This window comes from Dromaius novaehollandiae, chromosome 3 (assembly GCF_036370855.1).
Source record: "Dromaius novaehollandiae isolate bDroNov1 chromosome 3, bDroNov1.hap1, whole genome shotgun sequence".
NCBI classification, from domain to species: domain Eukaryota; kingdom Metazoa; phylum Chordata; class Aves; order Casuariiformes; family Dromaiidae; genus Dromaius; species Dromaius novaehollandiae.
This window is the reverse complement of record NC_088100.1, coordinates 57,905,416-57,925,833: the sequence shown is the minus strand read 5'-3', so window position 1 is coordinate 57,925,833 and position 20,418 is coordinate 57,905,416. Positions and strand designations below refer to the sequence as shown.

The following is a 20,418-nucleotide window of genomic DNA, read 5'->3' as shown; positions in this document are numbered from 1 at the left end:
TCTATTTTCAGTGTTTTGGGGTATCCTGTTTGGGCTCTTCTAGGCAGTTCAAAAGTTACAGTTCTGTAGATGATGCTCAGCAGTCCTGTGAAGATATCTCTGGTACCAGAAGGCACCTATAACAACACTAGGGACTTATTCTTTGGCAATTGAACTCTTTGGCAAGTGTCTGCACCAGGAACCTCTGGCAGTATAATAGCATGTTTCTTAGCTTGACTTGCAGGCAAATTTGGATCCATAGCTGTTCAGTCTCACTTCAGTGAATGTAACTTTGGTGATTTTATTGTATAGCATCTTGAGCCTTTGTGTGGAAAATTCACGTGGCTGTATCAATAGCCAAGAGCATGCGATAGGTAACCTTCTGTCATACTTCAGCTGTGTTGTCTGTGCAGTGTTGCTTAGGTTGATAAGTTGTAGGAAACTATTTTCTTCGCCAAAGTAAGCACAAACTCTGAGCTTAAAAAATTAGGTATACTAAACAGGAAGGAACTACTTTTACATAGCAACTTTTCTAGCAGAATGAGTCTATGAATGGTAATTATCCATATGTAGATATCTATATCTATGTACACACAGATAGTTTTAATTGCTTTTGTTATAACTGTGCAAATATCTGCCATTAGTATGTCATTGAAGAGATGTTATGATACTAATCCCATTTGTCAAGAAGAGACAGTACTTTTCTATTCTCTCTCATGCTTCATAAAACCTGACTGATATCCCCAAGGAAAAAAGTGCATAATGTGTCATTTATGACCTGTTACACGCACAAATTACTTCCCTTTTTTATGCATAGCAGTAGGATAACAAAATGCTATTGATTTGGAATTTGACTTCAGGAAGCTGATCTTTATTGCTAATTGTTACTTGGCAGATTTTTCCTCCTGCCATGAGATGGTTGATCCAAAATTTACGTTTGGAGAAATAGAAACAGTGAGTTTTTTTAAAAAAAGGAAGTATATAAATTGCATCTTAGTAGATGCTTACAAGCAGAATAAGCCTTCTATAAATAAAACTAAATTTCAAATAAGTAACAAAAAAATGTGTAATATGCCAATCTTGTTCTGCTTATTTTGTTATCCAGAAAAGCAGCTTTCCATTTCTTGAAACAAGACACTGATCCATGTCAGGATGCTTGTGCAGAAGTAAGCTAAAAAGGTGAAAATAAGGGAAATGCATACTAATGCAATGCATAACATTATAAATGCAAAATTTACAATAATCAAGGGTCTGAATTTGAAAACCTTACGGTTTGATCGGTATGGTATGATTAGGAATCAGGGAACCTCTGAAACCAACACTATCCTTCTCAGCTCTATAGATACATATGCTACATAAAGGACATTTCAGTATCATTTGAGAGCATTGTTATCACTTTCTACAGAGTAAGAAACAACATCAAGCATCTTTAGCATGAGGACTGGAAGACTTGTTATTCCATCTTTTTTTTTTTTTTTACGTATAAATGTTTGTACTTATGGGTAGTACTGTGGATCTCATTCTTTCTCTATATGCATTTCTTTAAGAATATCAAAATAGTGATTCTCAAATAGAGGCTATATATATCATGTGAGGTCAAACACCTGAAAGTCTTCAACAGTCTTGTACATTAGCTCTTCACATTTGTCATTTTCTAAGTGAAAAATGGAACTAAATCTATTTATCTTTGTGTAGTGCAGCTCTGTCACTTTCCTAACCTCCACCATCGTAAAGAAATTATCAACTTTATAGATCGTATCAGCTGTGACAGAACACGGGTGAACTCAGGGTAAGAAGCAATAGTTTGAACAAACCAGGTATTACTTGATTCCTTGAAAGTTCAAATTTTTATGTGGTCAAGCGTCTTTGAACTCACTGGCATTCATTAGTGAGAGTTGGTATCAAATAGACTCAACTAGACCAGGAACACATGTAACATATCTTTGAATTTTTTTAACAGTAAGTTAGAAATAAATATCATAAATTAAGCTGGTAGTGACACTATGATCTTCTGCTGTTGTTGGCTGTGGAGTTATGAATATTTTTATTGTTTTTGTATCTTCTGGAAAACAAACACCAACCAGGATTGTTCATATTATCACTTTATTTTATGTGGAGGAATAATATGATAATTTTTCAAATGTTTTCAGGTTTCAGTTACCATAGTTTTGGTTTCGTGCAAAATTAACTGTTCTTAAAAAACCAAGAGGAAGTAGACTAGGTTACTAGTTTTAACTGTCCAATAAACAGTTAAGGTGTGGCAACTGCTTACTAAGTTAGCATACATACCCACCTTCCTATCATCTTTCTAGTATCAAATCTGTATTTTCTAGAGTTAAGTCTGCCTTGGCACTGTAACTCTTGTTTGTTAAGAAATTATTTCATTAAGTGAAAAATGTTATAAACAAAGGTATTTAAAAATCAGCTACAAGCTTCTTCACAAATTGTAATGATACTGGACAGATATATCATTTGTGTTTCTGTTAGATGAAATGGGGTATAAACATTCTCCTTGTCATCAATATGTCCTTGACAGCAGAATTCTAGCCAGACCTCAAGTGGTGTAAATGCGTTAGCTCCATTAAAGCCAATGGAAGCACACTTAATCACATCACCTGAGAATCTGGCCTAGAGCCCGTAACAAGGCAGTCCTTTAGAGAGTAATAATATTTTATGTTTTCATCAATCACTCTTCTAGATCTGTAGCTATTCATGGCAGGCTAAAAAAAATGTCATATAATAATCAAAAAGGCCAGTCATGGCTATTTCATCATGTTTTCTCCCAAATTAACTATATTAATTGTGCCCCTAGTTCAGAAAAACCTCCATCTTCTGGAAAGCACAAGAGCCTGTTTTTAATATTACCATATTTTCATCTAAGTTAAGCATTCTGAGTACACAGGGATTTCGAAAGAACATTCTTGATTTCTAGGCTCCAACATTCTATTTTCTCTGCTTTGAATATTTGCCTAGGACGTATGTCTACAACCACGACAATAATAGATGGTAAGAACGGATCTGTTCCTACAACATCCATGAAAGTTGGCAAGAAATCGGTTACAGAAGACCTTGTGACAACGTTCAGCTCACCCGCAGCATGGCTTCTTGTTGTTGCTCTGATTGTTACTTGGTCAGCAGTAGCCATTGTGATGTTTGACTTGGTGGATTACAAAGCCTTTGCAGGTAAAACTCAGTATATTCTGTTTCACATCTTGTATATTAAAATTTAAAAATTTATTAAAGAGTGTATACTATGTAAATATGCATGTACCTCACCATCTTGAAGTCCACCCAGTGTCTCTACTGAGTTTACCAACAGAGGAGATATTGTGAAAATTGGCAGAACATAATAAGTTACATTTTATGCATCTTTAGAATTTAGATCTCTGGTTTGCAGCCCATCTTCATCCTAGAAAATGTTTATGTTTGCAATAATATAAGATGTATACGAGCATGCATGGTCAGATTTCCGTTTCTATATTAAATTATTTCAAAACTATAAAATGAATTACTAACTCGCACACATTTTCTTAATTATATTATAAAATCTTTCATAACTGGCTTGTGCTTCTGACACCTGCTTACACACTTCCATTACAAGAAATATGCAAAAGATCATTTATAAAGATGCTAACCCTAAATTCATTTTCAAAAAACATAAGCATAGAAGACCAGATCCTTAATACTTACTGTCACACCCATGTCTTGAGTAATGCCATAATTCAGCCCAGTTTATGACTGGACACTGACTAAACAAGATCAAGCTTTAGGGTGTCTATTGATTGCTGAGGGCAAAGATGCAGACGAAGGCATGTGTGTGTGGTGCAAGGACTGTGTGGCTGAGGAATGGAAATTAAAGTGTGGTGTATACTTGATTGTTATGCCTTGTATTTAGCAATGATATATAACAGAAAATAAAATAAACTGCCTATCATTTTTAAGGGGGCATAGTGTTCAGGAAGCGACTGCAGAAGCAAAACTTCTGTGAGGTAAATGGGCTGGTGTAAAACATGTAAGTGAAATAGAAAACAAGTGATTAGGGCCCTTTTCTTTCTTAAATAGAAGAACTCCAGCTCTAAAGTTATCACATCTGTCACCATAATTAACTAGGAATTGAAATTCAGACTTCAGCCTTTTAATTCAAAACAAATTCAGTTAACGTTTCACAGTTAATTTCCTGGACTTTATTAGTTTACTGATAAATCTATAGATTTTTGTCCTGTTATATATCAATATTGACCCCAGGATTTACTGAAAAAGCTTTTGAGCCATAGACAGAGCTTGAAATAAATCTCCCAGTCCTGGATCAATGGGTGGTAGAGGAGCTTGAATTGTAGAGAAAACATGTGAGAAACCTCTTTTAAATTTTTTTACTTCTCATCTGTCTTTGTTTTCAGAGGGAAGTCACTTGAGTCCCAAGAAAACAGAACAGTTCCTTTTGAGTGATTCTCCCAAAGCAAGGATCACTTTTAATTTGGACAGTACCTACTTAGTGCTACAAAGTAGATGTAAACCAAGAAAGAAACCACCATACTCTACTCTTAGTTTTCTTTATAAACTCTCAATCAATCAATCAATCAAATTCTTAATGGTTTTTCAATGAGCAGTCAGGAACCAGGGCACTCAGACAAAACACTTATCCTAAACTAAGCAATTCCTGGCCCAGCTGTCAGCTCATGTATGCCCACTATACTACTTAAGGTAATATTAAGCAGTAAGAATCCGTATCTGTATTGGAGACCGAAGGAATCATTCTAAGCAGATGGAAATCTGATGTTCATGTTGCAATGGTTAGATGAGCTTAAATCCCAAAGGCATTAATGGAAACTGATATTTTCAGACCAGGCTGTAGAAATAAAATAATGTAAAATTTAATCTGCAGGGTAAGTTCATATTTTGTGGAAATCTCTGAGAGATGATACTTTAGCATTTTGGGTTCATGAGTTCATTTCTTTTTGTTCACAAAGATATTTCTGTTCCTAAGTGATTAATTAAGCCAGCATTTAAATCAGATCTCAGCAGTGAAATGTTAAAAGAAAGAACCACTGCGCTCCTTCAGCCCCAGATATATTAGACTGCTTTCTATATTTACATAAATATAATAGCTATATAGCTCTTATCATGGCCTCTGGGTTTCAACTCCTGAGTTCCTATTCAGTCTGATTCTTCCAGGTGAAACTCACTGATTTATACAAATGCTACAGAAATAGCTGAAGATTTCACGTAGGACCACTATGCTGGCCTTATTGATACTACAGTGATTTTTACCTTCTAATGATTTGGCCCTTTGTCTCCAGTGGAACTAATGCCATGTCTGAGTATACGAAATAAACTTGGGAATATATTTTTAAAGAGACTCCTTAAATCTAAAACCCAGGAGCATTTTCTCTTGGGCTTGACACTGCTCCTTGGAAAGCCAGACCTGAATAAAAAAAATGTAGTGGTTATTTTCAGGACTTTAAATTAAGTTTTGCAAGCATGATTAAAATTAATTTCATAGTTTTTAAATGTAAACAGAAGATGTGAAAGAAATTATATTCAATTATATATTTTTTATATATAGAACACTGTATGTTCCGTGCTTTTTTTCATTAGTAACACTTGCCTTTCATAAGTCAGTGCATCCAGTTTCTTTCCCATTTCCCATACCTGCAATTCCATGAAGTTCAGCTTTAGAAATTATGCACAGCACATGAATGAGGCAGGCTGAGAGAACTGAACTTGTTTAGTCTAGAAAAGAGGAAACTAAGGGGTGACCTAAGAGCAGCCTACAGCTCCTGGAAGGGTGGTTATAAAGATGGCAGATGACAAACAGTTAACAAGATAATTTCCTTGTAGTATAAGGTGATATAACAAGGGGTAATGGCCACAAACTACAGCCAAGGAAGTCTAGTTTGAACACTGGGGAAAAAATTCTTTACTGGGAAGGTGGTGTAGTGCTGGAACAGATTGCCCAGAAAGACTGCAGATTCTCCATCCTTGGAAGTTTTCAAGACTTGACTAGATGGCCGTGGCCAACCCGATCTAGTGTTAGCAACAGTCCCTTACTAAGAGATTGCACTAGATGAACTCAGACATGCCTGCTGATCAACAGTTATGTGATTGCATGATTTCATGAAAATCTCTGTTAGAAATCACCTAACCAGAGATCTCAGTAGAGACACAAAGTTAATAAAGAGGGAGATTCTCACGTATGCGTAGTGAACCTGTGAACCTCTGTAGTTAAGATTTCACTCCCTGGTTAATACAGTTAATCTTTCTGACCTTAGTGCAGGTGTTTCCCAGTGAGTCATAGGGGGATGATTTGAAAACATACTGCCGCTGCTTACAGAGCCAGCCCCCTGCCAGGTTTGCAGGGAGCTGGGAACAGTCTCTGAGCTGTCTCTGTCTCTTCTGCAGAGCTGCTCGTACTGAACAGGTATTGGAGCCTTTGCTGTTACAGAACTGACTTAGGTAGAAAATAGTGGTGAGCCATTCACAAGCTGTGAACTGTGTTGCTGAGGAATACATGTAGATTTGATTCTCCTGAGTCAGCTGCAGAGCTGCTAGCTTCTGGCACAGAAAAGAGCTGAAACCCTTAAATTATGAGAGTTTACCTAGCTGCACCTTGAGGTTACACGCTGCTATTCATGGAGCTCAGTAGAAACACAGTGGAATTGACCTTGTCAGAGTAGGATGCATTTTAAACTTAAGTATTTTTTTTCTTATTTGAACAATTACTCTTAATTTTACTTTCAATATCTTAAAGGAAAACAATTTGAATGAATGCATATAATATCAGTGTATTTGTTTTAGCTGTTAAGCTTTCCTTTGCTTTACCAGTATAAACTTCATATTGGCTCTATGATTACAGAATGTGAACCCATAGATTTCTCCTCTTAATTAACACCGTTTCATGTCCTTTTAAAGGTAAATTATCAAGTTGGGAAGTCTGATGATCTGTACAAGATGAGATTTGTCCCAGATATAACTGTGTGGAAATGAGGTGTTTGGTTTCATCCTAAAATAGATGTAGGAAATTTTTGGAGGGCCCTTTCTCTATTCTATCTGAAAAAGAGCTTCTAAAACAGAGGGAGACTAACACTTAGCATTTAGATAGCTGAATTCAGATGACATGAGTCCAAGCTCCACCCACAGAAACATTTAAGATATGTTTTGTGTAATTTTACATGTCCAAGAAATGATTGTTGTAAATTCAGTAGCATTTGGGAGATGGTAGTTATGATGTAAAATATTTCAGGTGGACTCTGCATTGTGGGATGCATGTGAAAAAGTATACACCTCCTTGGTGCTATGTATGAGTATGTTCAGAGGTGAGGACACAAATGGGATTTACTAGTCAACTTTGGCTGTGGAATGTGAGGGAAGCAGGAGCCAAGAATTAGGCCAGTGCTGAAAGCTTTTCTCTCTCCTATTCTACCTATCAAGAAGAAAGAAATCAAACTTTTCAGTGTTTCACATTAGTGTGTTATGTTCATTCCTTTGAGGAAAAGAAATGAAGGCTTGTATTCCTATCATGTTATATTGTACAACTGTAAACCTGACTGAAATATTTCTAATGTGGTATGAAGGTGACATGCATTACAAAAGGCACTATGAATCTCATGCAGTATGTAGTGTGTATGAATATGCAATAAGTAGTATACTGCATTGGAAGCTCTCTTATACATTCCAAGTATTTTCAGAAATGGAAGAGAGATTCATTTTGGTTTGATGTGTGCTTTGCAACAGTTTGTTATTACTCCCATCCCTTCTGTTAGAAAATATACCTTGTTAATTGGCCTCATAATTCATGAATGTATTTCACACATTTCTTGTACACATAACTGGATTATATATTTTAATTGGTACAAGTAACTAAATAATTTAAGAATATTTTAGTCCTAAAGATTGATTGCCCAAGAATCTACATTTGCTAATGGGCTAATAAAGTGTTCAGAATTCCCAGCCACCTTTGTGACCAATTACAGCTAATTAACACCACCCTAATTTCAGCTCCAGAGTGTTCAGTATTCAGAGTGAATTGATAGTGATTTTGCTAGTCACCTAAAAAACAGACTAAATCAAACCTATTGAAACCTCACCAAAACTATGAAACCCCCAAAAATCAAAAAAATAATCTAAGTAAATGAAAGTATACACACACACAACATAGTGAGCTTGTCATCTCCTTGTGACTGTTTTCATAACAGAAAAAAGAACAGGCTTTCTGTTGTGGATAATTCATTCTGCTCAAATGCATGGAGAGAAGCTGTTAGAGGACTGCAGCAAAGGTAGATCTCCATGGAGGAAATGCCTGTCGCTAGCGGGAATGGAAAGCAGTGAATGGAGGCATGGAGCTGCTGGCTCCACAAGAAACAGCAGAGATTCCAGTCAGATATTCTTTCTCATGCCCCCCTCCTTATTATTATTTTTTTTTAAGTTAATGCCAAAGCATCTGGCCAAATTGCTGTGAGCTTTCCGGTGTCAGCTGCTGACTCTAACACAGTCTAAAGTCACCATTTCCCTGCCTTAGCTTACAGTCACATCCATTACTGTCTTGTAGCCACAGAAAACTTTTGAGTGACCCTATAAAGCCAGAATGGTATACCCATTCATATTTTCCAGTAAAGAAAAACAATAACAATTAAGAACCTAGTTTTTGCATTAAGATGTATTTTGGAGGAAAAAAATCAAGAAAATGATGAAAAGAAGTCTCAAAATCTTGCACCATATGACTGGCATATGGACATTTATTTCCCCACTCCCCTGCATGACAAAGCTGTAATGTATAAAACCTATAAAGTGCAGAATGCATTTTTCATCATTAAAATAGGTGTAAGTCACCAAAATACAATTATTCTACTGTTTGCTTTTCCTTTTTTCTGTGATAAGATACGCATTTGTTTTTCTCCTCACACAGTTTTACTCTGAGGCCAAATGCTGCAGTCATTCTTTTGGGCTCGTGTTCACTGGAAACTTTTAGTACTGCAAAAATAAGAGTGCAGCTAAATTTGCCCTTGAATTTAATGTCAGTATATCCAGTATTTTCAAAATTAGTAATACATTAGCACTTGCTCAGGAAAAAGAATGTATTTTTGGCACACTTTAAACCACCAGCAAACTAAATGGAACAAATCATTTTGTCTCTTGGTATAAGAGAAGTGTTTTATAGCCTCACTAAATTGGAATAATTGGTAAAAGCTTTTCCGTGCAATGCCCTAAACAAATCTCGCATAGATTACAGTAGAAAATTTTATGAATAGGAATGGAATGGAAAAAAAAAAAAAAAGGTGTTGGCCCTTGCTGTGTCCACCTTGAAATTTTTCAAAATTTGATTTTTACTGTACTCACAGGTGTCAGTCCATAGCATGAGTGCACAGCATACACACTGCCAAGTTCTTAATTAAAAGATGTGTTGAATTACATGGGACTTCCACACACATACTCAAAACCCCCAAAACATTTTTTTTCACCATCTTCTATAATGGTAAAAACAATCAAAGAGATTTAAAGCAAATTACAGTTTAAGGAAGGGCTGCCCAGATGACATCTTATTTCCCATGTTTCGCCCTGCAGCAAATCTTAAAACTGAGTTATAAACCCCTGGAAAATGAGTTTATACTGGAAACAATGACAGACCATGAAGTGCTGCAGTACTACAACTACTGCTTTCATTCCAAATGGTCTAGCATATACAAGATGATAAATTGTGGTAAATCTAACTCCATGAGGTCGTGAAGTTGAAAATGTGAAATTGCAGAAACCGACCCAATGACTTGTGTGCTTAAATGTGCTTCATGGAATACAAAACACATATTAAATTTCTAGCCCATAATGGTATCTGTGAAATTTCTAATTTTAAACGAGCAAACAACAGTAATTCATTTCAGTAACAATTGCAATAATGTAATTCTTTGATTATTTGCTGGTGAAGAAATCCAGATAGTTCAACTAGAATCAATTATACATAACCTGATTTATTCAGCAATAGAATATGTTTGTAACTTTTGTGAAAATACCTGTCTTATTTAACCGTATTTTCTGCATTTCTCTGATTCAGACTGCATTATCTCACACCTACAGTGTATTGTTTTTCTTTTTAATGAACTCCAATTTCTGCTTCATAACAGCAGCCCCACGGAGATGAAATAACTCCTCGCTTCACTCTGTAACTACTTCCTTTAGTCAAGTGACAGCCGAGAATGTTCATTATTGCTAATGGTGTTTCTTCCTTTTTTTTTATTGGCCTTTCTTGGGTTCATCCTGTTGCCATCCACTATAGCCACCTATTCACAACATTGTGATGATCCCTGTTTACCACCTGGTAAAGACATTCTGCCTGCAGTGTTCTGCCTAAGTGTGTGCGTGTGCGGTCTGCTCACCCACCATAACAAAGCATGGGCAACAGCAGAGTGCCGCTAAGCAATAGCACAGCATATTCGCTAACCCCCAAATCTAGCTAACTATATCTGCCAAGTTAATTATAATAGCATCCTCAACTTTTACATCCTGGATGAAACAGATAAGTCATCTAGGAGACTGCCTCAATCTGCAGATTCCCAGGAATCAGCAATAAACCAAGAGATGCTCATTTTACCCTCATAAATGCCTTTTTAAAAACACCATCATGCAATTATTTAACAGCATTGCTTTTTTAATACTAAGTTAAGATCAGTATCCTTAGTCAGAGAACTGAAAACTTAGAATGAGCAAAAAATAAAGCTTGAAATTATTTTAGATAAAATGTCTGGCTGTTTCAAAAAACACTATCCAAATAGGGTTAACCCATCAAATTTGAAGAAGCCTTTCTGCTGATATGAAGTCAAACCCTGCGAGTCATATAAATTTAATGTAGCCCCATGCTAAACATATATTCATGTCTGCATGTGTATGCCTATATCAACAGTATCTGAAATTACCTGACACTTCGCAACACTGTGAATTTCCTTTTAAGTTTTGGCAAGTAGATTCTACTTCTAATATAACTACTTTGTTTTCATTTTGGGTAAAACACCTTTGTCCACTTCCAGTCGAGGTTTCCTCTGAGGACCTGAGCTCAATACAATTATCTAATGCTGATGTTAGAAAGAGCCAGAAAAGATTTATACAACAGACTGCAGTCTTCATATTTACATTTTAAGTAACTATAAAATGGAAATTACTGTGAAATGTTGGGTCTGAGTTTTCTTTCGCATTGTCTTTATACTGGTACAAGTCCATGATGTATTCTAGAGTTTCTCCTGATGATAAGTGCTGCAAGCATGAGGAAATATCTAATCTATGAAATATGAAGACGAATCCCAGAGACACCTACAATGAATGAATGGAGGTATTAATGATGGAAGAGTTTAAGTGTATATTTAACAACATGTGTGAAAAGGTTTTATGTGTTGGATACTACTTTTCAGAAAACCACAGAATAGAAGGAAACTGACCAATAATTGTCAACATTAAAAATATGTAAGCTTTCAAGTTAAAATATTTTACTAAAACTAGGATATGTTTTATGATCGGTTAAACGAGTGTTAAACTTTTACATTTTATCAAACATGACAGAAATTCTCTGTCTTCATCAGCTGCACCTTGTCAGTATCAATGAATTGGATTATATCTCATAGATCAATCTTTACACCAGATAATTACCATCATTTGTAATTTAATTGCATTCAATTCACTAGAGTCAAAATAGGTAACTGATGCAAATCCCACAATCATTAAGTAATTCATTGCAATTCATTAAAAAAACCCAAACTTTAAAATAGGCTAAACTCTGAGTGTATATTCAACTATTTGACAAGCAGAAAAGATTGATAGCAGACCACATTCCTGGCAGGGTTATTAAGACTGGAATAATGACTGAAGTGGTTTGCACAGATAAATCAATTAGTCACTTTTTGTTGTGTGCTTCCCAGGAATAAATGACACAAACCATGAAAATTAACCAAGTAGGCTCAAGGTACTATATCAAATTATATCATGAGTTTATTCGATTCATATTTTGAGAAGTGACTGTTACAGAACTTTATTTAATTATATTTAAAAATATTTCATAACCACCACACCAAAGATAATATCCAAGTCACATACCTTAGTGATCTAAAAATAAGGTGGAATGTCCATGCTAATTTTTTAGGCTTCATTTATAGTCAATGGCAAGACATGGACATCTTCAGAAAGTAATTCATCTTACTCTAACAAAAGATCTCAGAGGAAGGTGAGAGATTTGCCTTATGAAGGTGAAACCAACTCCCCAGGGAGTCTAGAAATCATCAGGGACTCAGTGCCTGGCCTTCAAGTACATATAGCTAGATACGATGAGCTCGACGTAACCTGTGATTAAGTGAAATGACATACTAACAAAAAGGCTTCAATATTAATTGCATGTTTCATTCCTGAGCTTAATTTGCTGAGTATCTGTTTACTTCCCTTCCCTTCCTTCCTCCATCCACAGTCAACTTTTGGTATTTTACTACTAAATTGCCTAAGAGAAACAATTGCCTCAGTCCCTGTTTACCAGTTCAGCAAAAGACTTCACAGCAGGTATCTATCTGAGAAATACTCTGGCTCCATAAAGGCTCTATCTAGTTTAATTTCAAGATTCTGCATCAGCTACTCCCACCATTTGCTCTTATGGTAGCAAATCTGAATCATGAGTTTACCTCTTCAGACTTTGACAATAAAACAATTACCTTTAAGATACCAGACTTTGTGTGTTTTGGCCCTACCTGAGAAAACCCTGTACAGGGCATAGATTAAAGGAAAGTCCATACTGTAGAACTGTATGTCTGAAATACAGTACAAGTCCACATTTAACCAAAAAAGTAATGGATCTCCTTTTTGAAAGTACTACATACCCAAATATTCCCACTAAAATCCCTTTGACATAAGTGTGCCTTGCACAGTAGGGGGGGGACACTTTTAGAGAAGAAGGGAGAAAAGAATCATCTGAAAAACTGTTTAATGTTTGATATAAATGTAGCTGATATAAATAGCTATATAGTGAGCAAGGGAAGTATACTGTCAGCTTAGTTTTAAAATAATTTGTATTCTATGGCCTGCCAAGAGATGAGAACCCAGAAAGAGATATGCACAGCACAGTTAATCCAGTTTGAATGCACTTGATTCCAAGAGTATTCTAATAAAACATCAGCATACTAAATCCTTTACATTGTAAAGAAAAAAGAAAAAACAGTTCTACATAACATAAAATGTCAAGCTTAAACTTTGTTATGAAAATCTGCATTCTCCCAGGCACACTCCTTAAACAAAATCCACTCGAAATGGTTGTCTGTCTCTGCATGTGTGTGAGGAAAATGGCATCTTTCTCTCTACTTGTTTTACCCCAAATTGTTTCCTTTCCTTTATTTCATATATATTTTGTTCTACTAGGGAAAGGTAAAAACAACCTGGGAAAGCTAAAAAGTTCTGGGGAAATCTAAAAACATGGTTTTGATCAGTAATGTTTTCCACTTCAGGAATATCTGGCATGGTGCTCTTATGCATTTTAGGACACATCATCACCCCTAGCACTACCTTCATAAATCAGAAGAGTCATAACAAATGTTAAACAAAAGGTCTGCACACAGGAATACTACTTGCCAGGCCTATGGCACTTGCATCACACTGCAGTGGATCTCACACTTTTTGTACAAAATTCAATTTTGCAAATACCATTAAAGTGTCATCTACACAGTCCCAAACTGACATTTTACAAACTTTTTATGTTAAGCAGGATTTGCAGCTTGGATCTGTTAGTAGAGGCGTGACTGGAGAATTTTGCCTCTAGTCACTTACAATTTCTAATCCATTTTCATAGTTTGCTATGAAGTTGCTATGAATTCAAGACCAGGATATGAGGCTGAGGGCTCTGATTCATAGGCAAAGGTGGCTTGCCTTGGGGTGGTTGCAATAACTTCCTCTGCTCTTGATCTTTCTCTTCTCTGAGCAGTTCCCATGCCTGCTTGGAGGGACAGTTCTGCTACCTGTGAAACAGTTCCTGAACTGCTAGTTTACAGCCCAGGACATTAAAATGAGTTGATACAATTTTTTGTTCGGTTTACAGTTGTAGTCCATAAGTAGTGGCTGTAAAAGCAGCTGAGCCATCCCTAAGCAGCCAGTGAGTAAAGGGTAGGTGGGTAACCAGAGTGGAAATCATGGCAGCTGTCCTAAGTTAAATCATCCCTGCTTATGAATCAAAACCTCAATTATGCTAACACATCTCTGGCCATGTAAATTCTATTAGTTCACTTAGACTCTTTAGCATCTCTAGATTAGAATAAAGTATAAATGACATGTGGAGTCGAGTTGCAGATTTATTTTTTAATTGCCTTAGTATAGGTATTTATTCTCCTGGTAGACTGTTAAGGACATCTGTGGCAATTTAGTTGAAAAATAAAATCCCTGGATTTCAGTGGATGAGGTCAATGCAAGTAAATATAGTCTTTATGATAAGCAAATTAAATGCTCCTTAGTACACTATTCAAAATGTTTTTGAATTTTTTAGTCTGGTGCCAGGTGCAACACACAACAGTATACCAAATAAAATGATGTTACATATTTCTTTGCAATGATGTCATGCCATCACGCCACATAATAAATTTATTTGATGTGAATGATTGTCCAGTAACATGTCTACATAATATAATTTCCAAAAATATTAACCAAAATATTCCTTCCATCTAGATTATTAAAAAGTAGATGCAAAATAACAAAAAATCAACCTGGTCTTTTCTGTTTGAGATTAATTATTTAAAAATAAAAGGAATTATTTAGAAAGAGCTTTATGTTTCAAATAAAGTTACTTTCCCTGTACACTTTTTTCTAGCACTTTTGGAAAATAGCTGTTCATATTGTTGCCATCAAATAAGTTGCTTCAAGCCTGCACTTTGCTTGTCTTCATAACCCACAAGTTCATGTCAGACTACTGCTGGTTACTGCTAAGACTCACCTGGTGAGTCAGAATGCTGCAGCTAGAAGTAGTTGTAGAGGTTCATATTTAATTTCTTATTCAAATATGTGCATACAAAAAGATGGTGGTAAATAGAGCTACAGTTCTCATTTTGCTACTATGAGCTTCAATGGCTATATTTCTGTTGAAATCAACAGGAGCAGGACTAGGCCAATGATTCAAATCATATCTGTTATTTGTTTCTGATTGATTGTCTACATTTGTGGGAAACCTTCACACAGATAGGGGAAGCATTCAGTCTGCCATTTCAAGTATAGTGAATGACAACATAGACTGAATGACAAGTCCTCCTGTCTCTCTTCTTAAGGAGTATTTGGTATACATTTCAAGATAACGAAAGTTTGCTGGACAGAAAGAACAGACAAAATAGTCTGTCAGAAGCTGAAAAGTTCTTCTGTAATACCATGCAAGCAGAAGAAGGGTAGAGATAAATCTGGTGAAATCATAATTAGAAATTCATTTTAGGAAATATTTTTATTACCCATTGATGGTTGCTCTCACTGAAGTGTGGACACATTGAGGAATGGAGGCCTTGCTTCTATTACAGGTCCCAGTGAGGATTTGTTGGTACAAGTAAAACGGAGCCCACTAAACTGCAGAGCTTACTGGTTTGCCAACTTCCTTACATACAAAAGCAGTAAGATAAGAACTAGTTAAGTATGCCAGTATGCACACATGTATGTGAACGAAGGTCTAGAAAAGTAGTAGGAGAAGAAACAGATATGCAGCTGTAAGTGCGTTTTAATGTAGCTGCCGCTGTGTGTCACATTTTTGACTTCACATTTCCCTTCATTCCATACTCAGGGTTTTTTTGTCCTTGGTGTACATAGCCTTCTCCTTCCCATCCTCTACATTCACTCCAGAGGAATGATGCAGTCATTCACTCCAGAAGAATGATGAATGTCTGTGCAGTCAAGTCAAGGCTCAGCAATTTCCTCAGCCAGGATTTGTGAAAAGCAAGAGCCTTAAGGGTGATGCGAGTGAGACACAGATAGCACTGTATCCTAAATAGATATCAAGAGGTGGAGAACCTGGATAAGAGAAAAGAATGGGTCTGAAAGGAAGAGATTGTTGGAGAGGATGAATATTTGGTGGAATCAAAACTATATTTAGCTTCAACCCAAGTAAACTTCAGAAGAAGGGCCAGAACTTGGAGAGCACTATCAGACCAAATTATCCACTGGGTCTTGAATCACTCTGCTAACTGTAACTACAGTAGGATAAATTTTATACCAGTCCTGCACAGAAAGGAGAGCTGTCCTCAAACTCTTGAATAATAAAAATTAACTTTCACAAACTTTGTTTCTGTTAAAGGAAGTAGTAGAATTAGTCTTGTATGTAATGAAGAATAATTTTAATCACCAAAGGAGTACTTTGTTTAAACATTTTTTGTTTTAAACTCTGCACTCAGGAAGATCTGTTAACAAGCTCAGCACAGAACCACTGAGAATCATTCATGAGACATTGGAAGAATCCACTGATTGGCTTTATGGCTTTATTTCTTTACTGTCTGACATCGTATGGAGTGATGATGATGACAGTGATGAAGGTATTCATAGTGTAAAGACTTCTGTAACTGCTCTAACTGCTGTTTTACATGCATTATGTTGGCTTACTCAGCTTTTAACCTCACAGTCAAGAAGGTCAAACAAAATGAAAAGTGAACGTTGCTGCTAATAAAGCACCTACTGGCTATTCCAATCAGTAAATTGGTCTCTCTGTTAGCTTTCATCTTGTGTTTAATGTACCATTACAGAAAAGCTGTCAGAATTAAATATTACCATTAGTACATCTCGAAGTAAAGAGTGCTAATTTACACAAGACTTCAAAGACGTAAACAAAATACGCATCAGGGTATTGCTTCAGAGAATGGCAATAGCTGTTTTCTTTTAATATGTAAGAGTCTAGAGAACCCTGGTAAATATACAAGATAAACCAAGAAACTCAGAAGGACTTTTTCATTTGATATATTGATTATGGGTCCATATACTGGCAATAAAAATAAAGGAAAAAATAGCATTTTGACTGGACTAAGGGGAGTTTGGATGACAAATAGCAAATAATTCAGTTCAGTAAAAATTATCGTTTTGCCATTATGGTAACATTCTTCATCTGATACCAACTGATAAGTGAAACGAAGCTGCTAGCATTTCAAGTTTGGAAATAACCATCCTTCTCTTATGAGAAAATTAGTTCTCTGGTATGAGCAGAGCAGCAGTGGATCATCATATCATGTCATCTTGGTCATTTTGACAAGTGATGACTGTAGCAGTGACATCTTCATTTCACAGTGGTTTATTTCATATTTTATTTGACTATAACATAAGATAACTAAAAAGCAACATGTACTGGAACCGATTTCTACCTGTTTGTTCATAAACTCGAATTATCAAATTTCTACCTTTTAAATATGTTCATGAGCTTTTCGTATCAGCACTGTATATGAATACTAATAGATACGCTGCTACATGTGGGTTCATGAATTGGGCATCCTATTCTGAGATACGATTTACAACCAGAAGGCGGCCAGTCTCTCCTACGGTTGAGAAACAGAAAAGGTGAAATACGGAGAGCTTGCTTAAAATTGAAAAGTGTTCATTTTTCTCATTTCATAGCTCCTGAAGCACCTGCAAGCTTTCAAGTACTTGAGTGGAGAAGTATTAATGCAAGTAGGAAAGGTCATAAAATACCTGACATACAAAAAATAAAGATCTGAATGCTTACTAAGAAGTGTTTGGAAACTTCAGTTTCAGCAGCTTTTAGTCAAACAGGTGTTCACTCAATATCTACCAAGAGTCTGAAAAGGCAGTAGGTAACTTACTGCACTATATCATAAAAAGTAAACTCATGTGCACTCCCTGCACATTGTGCATTGCAATCAATGCAGCTGAGGCTGCAAGCTCTACACGCTCACCCAGACTGAATCCTTTAATGGTCATATGTGGAGGCAGAGTAACAAACTTGGCGGTCAAATGCTCTGAGTCCCACTGAAAGCGAGTATCTTTTGCCTTGAATTTAAAAAATTTAATAACACTCGAAGTGTTACTAGATTTACAGTCTTGCTTACCTGCATATATGTTTTATAATTTGGAGTTAAAACTGAACCAGGCGTCTGTCCTTAATACATGGATCAAGCAAACTGTAAATGTGTAGTCATGTTTACATTCAAAGCACAAATACAGGTTTGGGTGTTTCCTTGGTTACTCCTGCACGCTGAAGTTATCTATCCCAGATCCTGGAAAGCTTCTGTGGTAAAAGAGATGTGTCATGAAAATCCAAAATCTCAGAATAGAGTGCTTGCCATTTAGCATATAAAGAATTGAATACATTTAAAAAAAAAAATGAAGCAACAGGAGAAAATATATATATATATTTTATTATTACGGTATCTCTTATCTGATGTTAGTTCTTTTCTCTTGGTTTAGGCGAAGTGGAACATTCCCTGAAAAGAAAAGGTTGGTCAGTTGCCTTATTATAAAGGGCAAATATTTTGTAACATATATGTTAAGAATTAACTAGTATGTCTGTGCTGTTGGTTCTGTCACTAGTTACTTGTCAAACTACTATGTACACTGTACTTTAACAAAATCATTAAATAAGAACATCAAGTGATAATACTTGCTGTATTGTTTGCTGCTCCGGGAGAAGTCTTGACCGTTTCACCGTCATCCTGAAAAACTGAAAAATATTCATACCAGACCAATAGGATTACTGCAATGATATTATCTGTACCTTTACTCCATATGTGATACTCCTATTAATGTCAATATGAGTTACATGTATGTCTGGAAAGAAAGACTACCTATTAAGAAATAATGGCTAGGTGTCGTAAAACTGTTGAACATTTTGCCTTGTGTCAGTGCAGAATCCTAAAATAAAGACTGTCTCTGAATCTTCTAGAAGAAAAATATTTAGTTATCATTGAATTTTTACAGCAGACAAGAATGAAGCAAATAGGATTTATAATATAAATCTTTCTAGACCTGAAAATTGTTATGCTGAAACATAAAACTTAAGTTCAACTTCTATTAAATCAAAATGAAAATGTATTAGAAGGCTTGGGATATTGGTGACAGGATGAAAGCTTTTCAAAACTAGGTGCATTTTGCTCTAAATTGAACTCAGGTTGAAAATAGCAATGCATGCTACCAGCCCATTTGATTTGAATTCTCTATCCATCAAATTCTCAATAGGTAAATGCTCATATTGAAGAATCTATCACCACAGTTGGTGCTGAGATTACAGTCCAGTTTTCCCTGAAGTTAATTGGAACTGGATCAGGCTTCTATTCAATGACACTTTTTGTCAGTCCCAATAGGATAACCAAGGACCAAATGGGCTTGAGGACCAGGACCATTAATCTTTTTATGGACGATCCTTTATGTTAGGACTGAAGAAAATTTATAGACAGTGTAGGAAAAATTTCCATCTATTTATACCATCAGTGAGATTATCAAGAGGGCTCAGCATTATCCTCTCTCTTTTCCCAAAAGCTGTATTTTATTTTTATAGTGGATGTAAAGACTCTGAAGCTGTAGCACATTGCTGGCAGGTGCCCACGGTGGAAAGAGTCTGCTCACCATGAGCAGGTGTAGCTGACTAGGCTGGGAATGCTGTGGAGGTACTTCACTGTTGGGAAGGCTTAATCCATAAAGACATGACAGATGGCATAGTGCTCAGTCAGGATTCAAAGCTCAGAACCCTCCTCTGGAGATAAATATGCAAGAAAGTCAGCTGGGTTTGGTGTGTATGAAAAAGAAGAGGGGCTGGTGGTTCCTCTAGAGCTAGTACTCTACAGGATAACACAGCCAACCACATGTGAAAGAGTCAAATTCAAACTTGCTTCATCTGCCTGACCTGCGAAAGAGATTTTGAGTGAGTTTCTCCACTTCCTGTATGCATGCTCAAGACTTTTCCCTCCTTCTTTCATAGGATAAGGAATCCCAACCTTGCCTACTAGCTGTTTCTAGCTCCAGAAACTAGCTGTTTCTCAAATGGGACTGATTAAAAAAGTAGTCTAAGGCCCTTCCTGGATATAGGCATAAGCTTTCACATAGCAACATCCACAAATAACTTGTTACCATCTCTGGATGACTGGAGGACTCAATTTCATCCTGGCAGCTAGGATTTGGCCTTGATTGTACTGGATTTTGCCACCATGTCTGCTCAGTGACAGGCAGTTGTGTGCTCCTCAGAGCTGTTATTCTCTCTCTTTGCAGGCTTCTCTTAAAATAGAATGAACTACAAGGAGTTGAATGGCCTGCGCTGAAGCCTATATAGAATTTCCCAGAAAGCTCTGTGATAAAGACTACAGTCAACAGCTTTTCTCCTTAGGCGCAGTGAAATTCACTATGGCTAAAGCTCATCAGCACAGAAGTTAAAGCTCTGGGAGATAAGGCGAGGGCTCAGATGAGTCCTTGTGAGGACTCACAGAACTCACTAGCTGTTCCTCTGAGCACAAGGTGCAGATGTCTTTGAATAGCTTTTCC

General features: G+C 36.3%; 1 protein-coding gene across 1 annotated transcript in view; it reads left to right on the top strand.

The window, feature by feature from the left end:
• TRDN (triadin) overlaps positions 1-20,418 on the top strand; it is a 232,219-nt gene that overhangs the window by 27,473 nt on the left and 184,328 nt on the right. The window contains exons 2-5 of the mRNA XM_064508938.1: positions 2,953-3,162; positions 10,244-10,285; positions 16,341-16,478; positions 18,355-18,384. Of these exons, the coding sequence (XP_064365008.1) occupies positions 2,953-3,162; positions 10,244-10,285; positions 16,341-16,478; positions 18,355-18,384 (420 nt within the window). The remainder of the gene's footprint in view (positions 1-2,952; positions 3,163-10,243; positions 10,286-16,340; positions 16,479-18,354; positions 18,385-20,418) is intronic.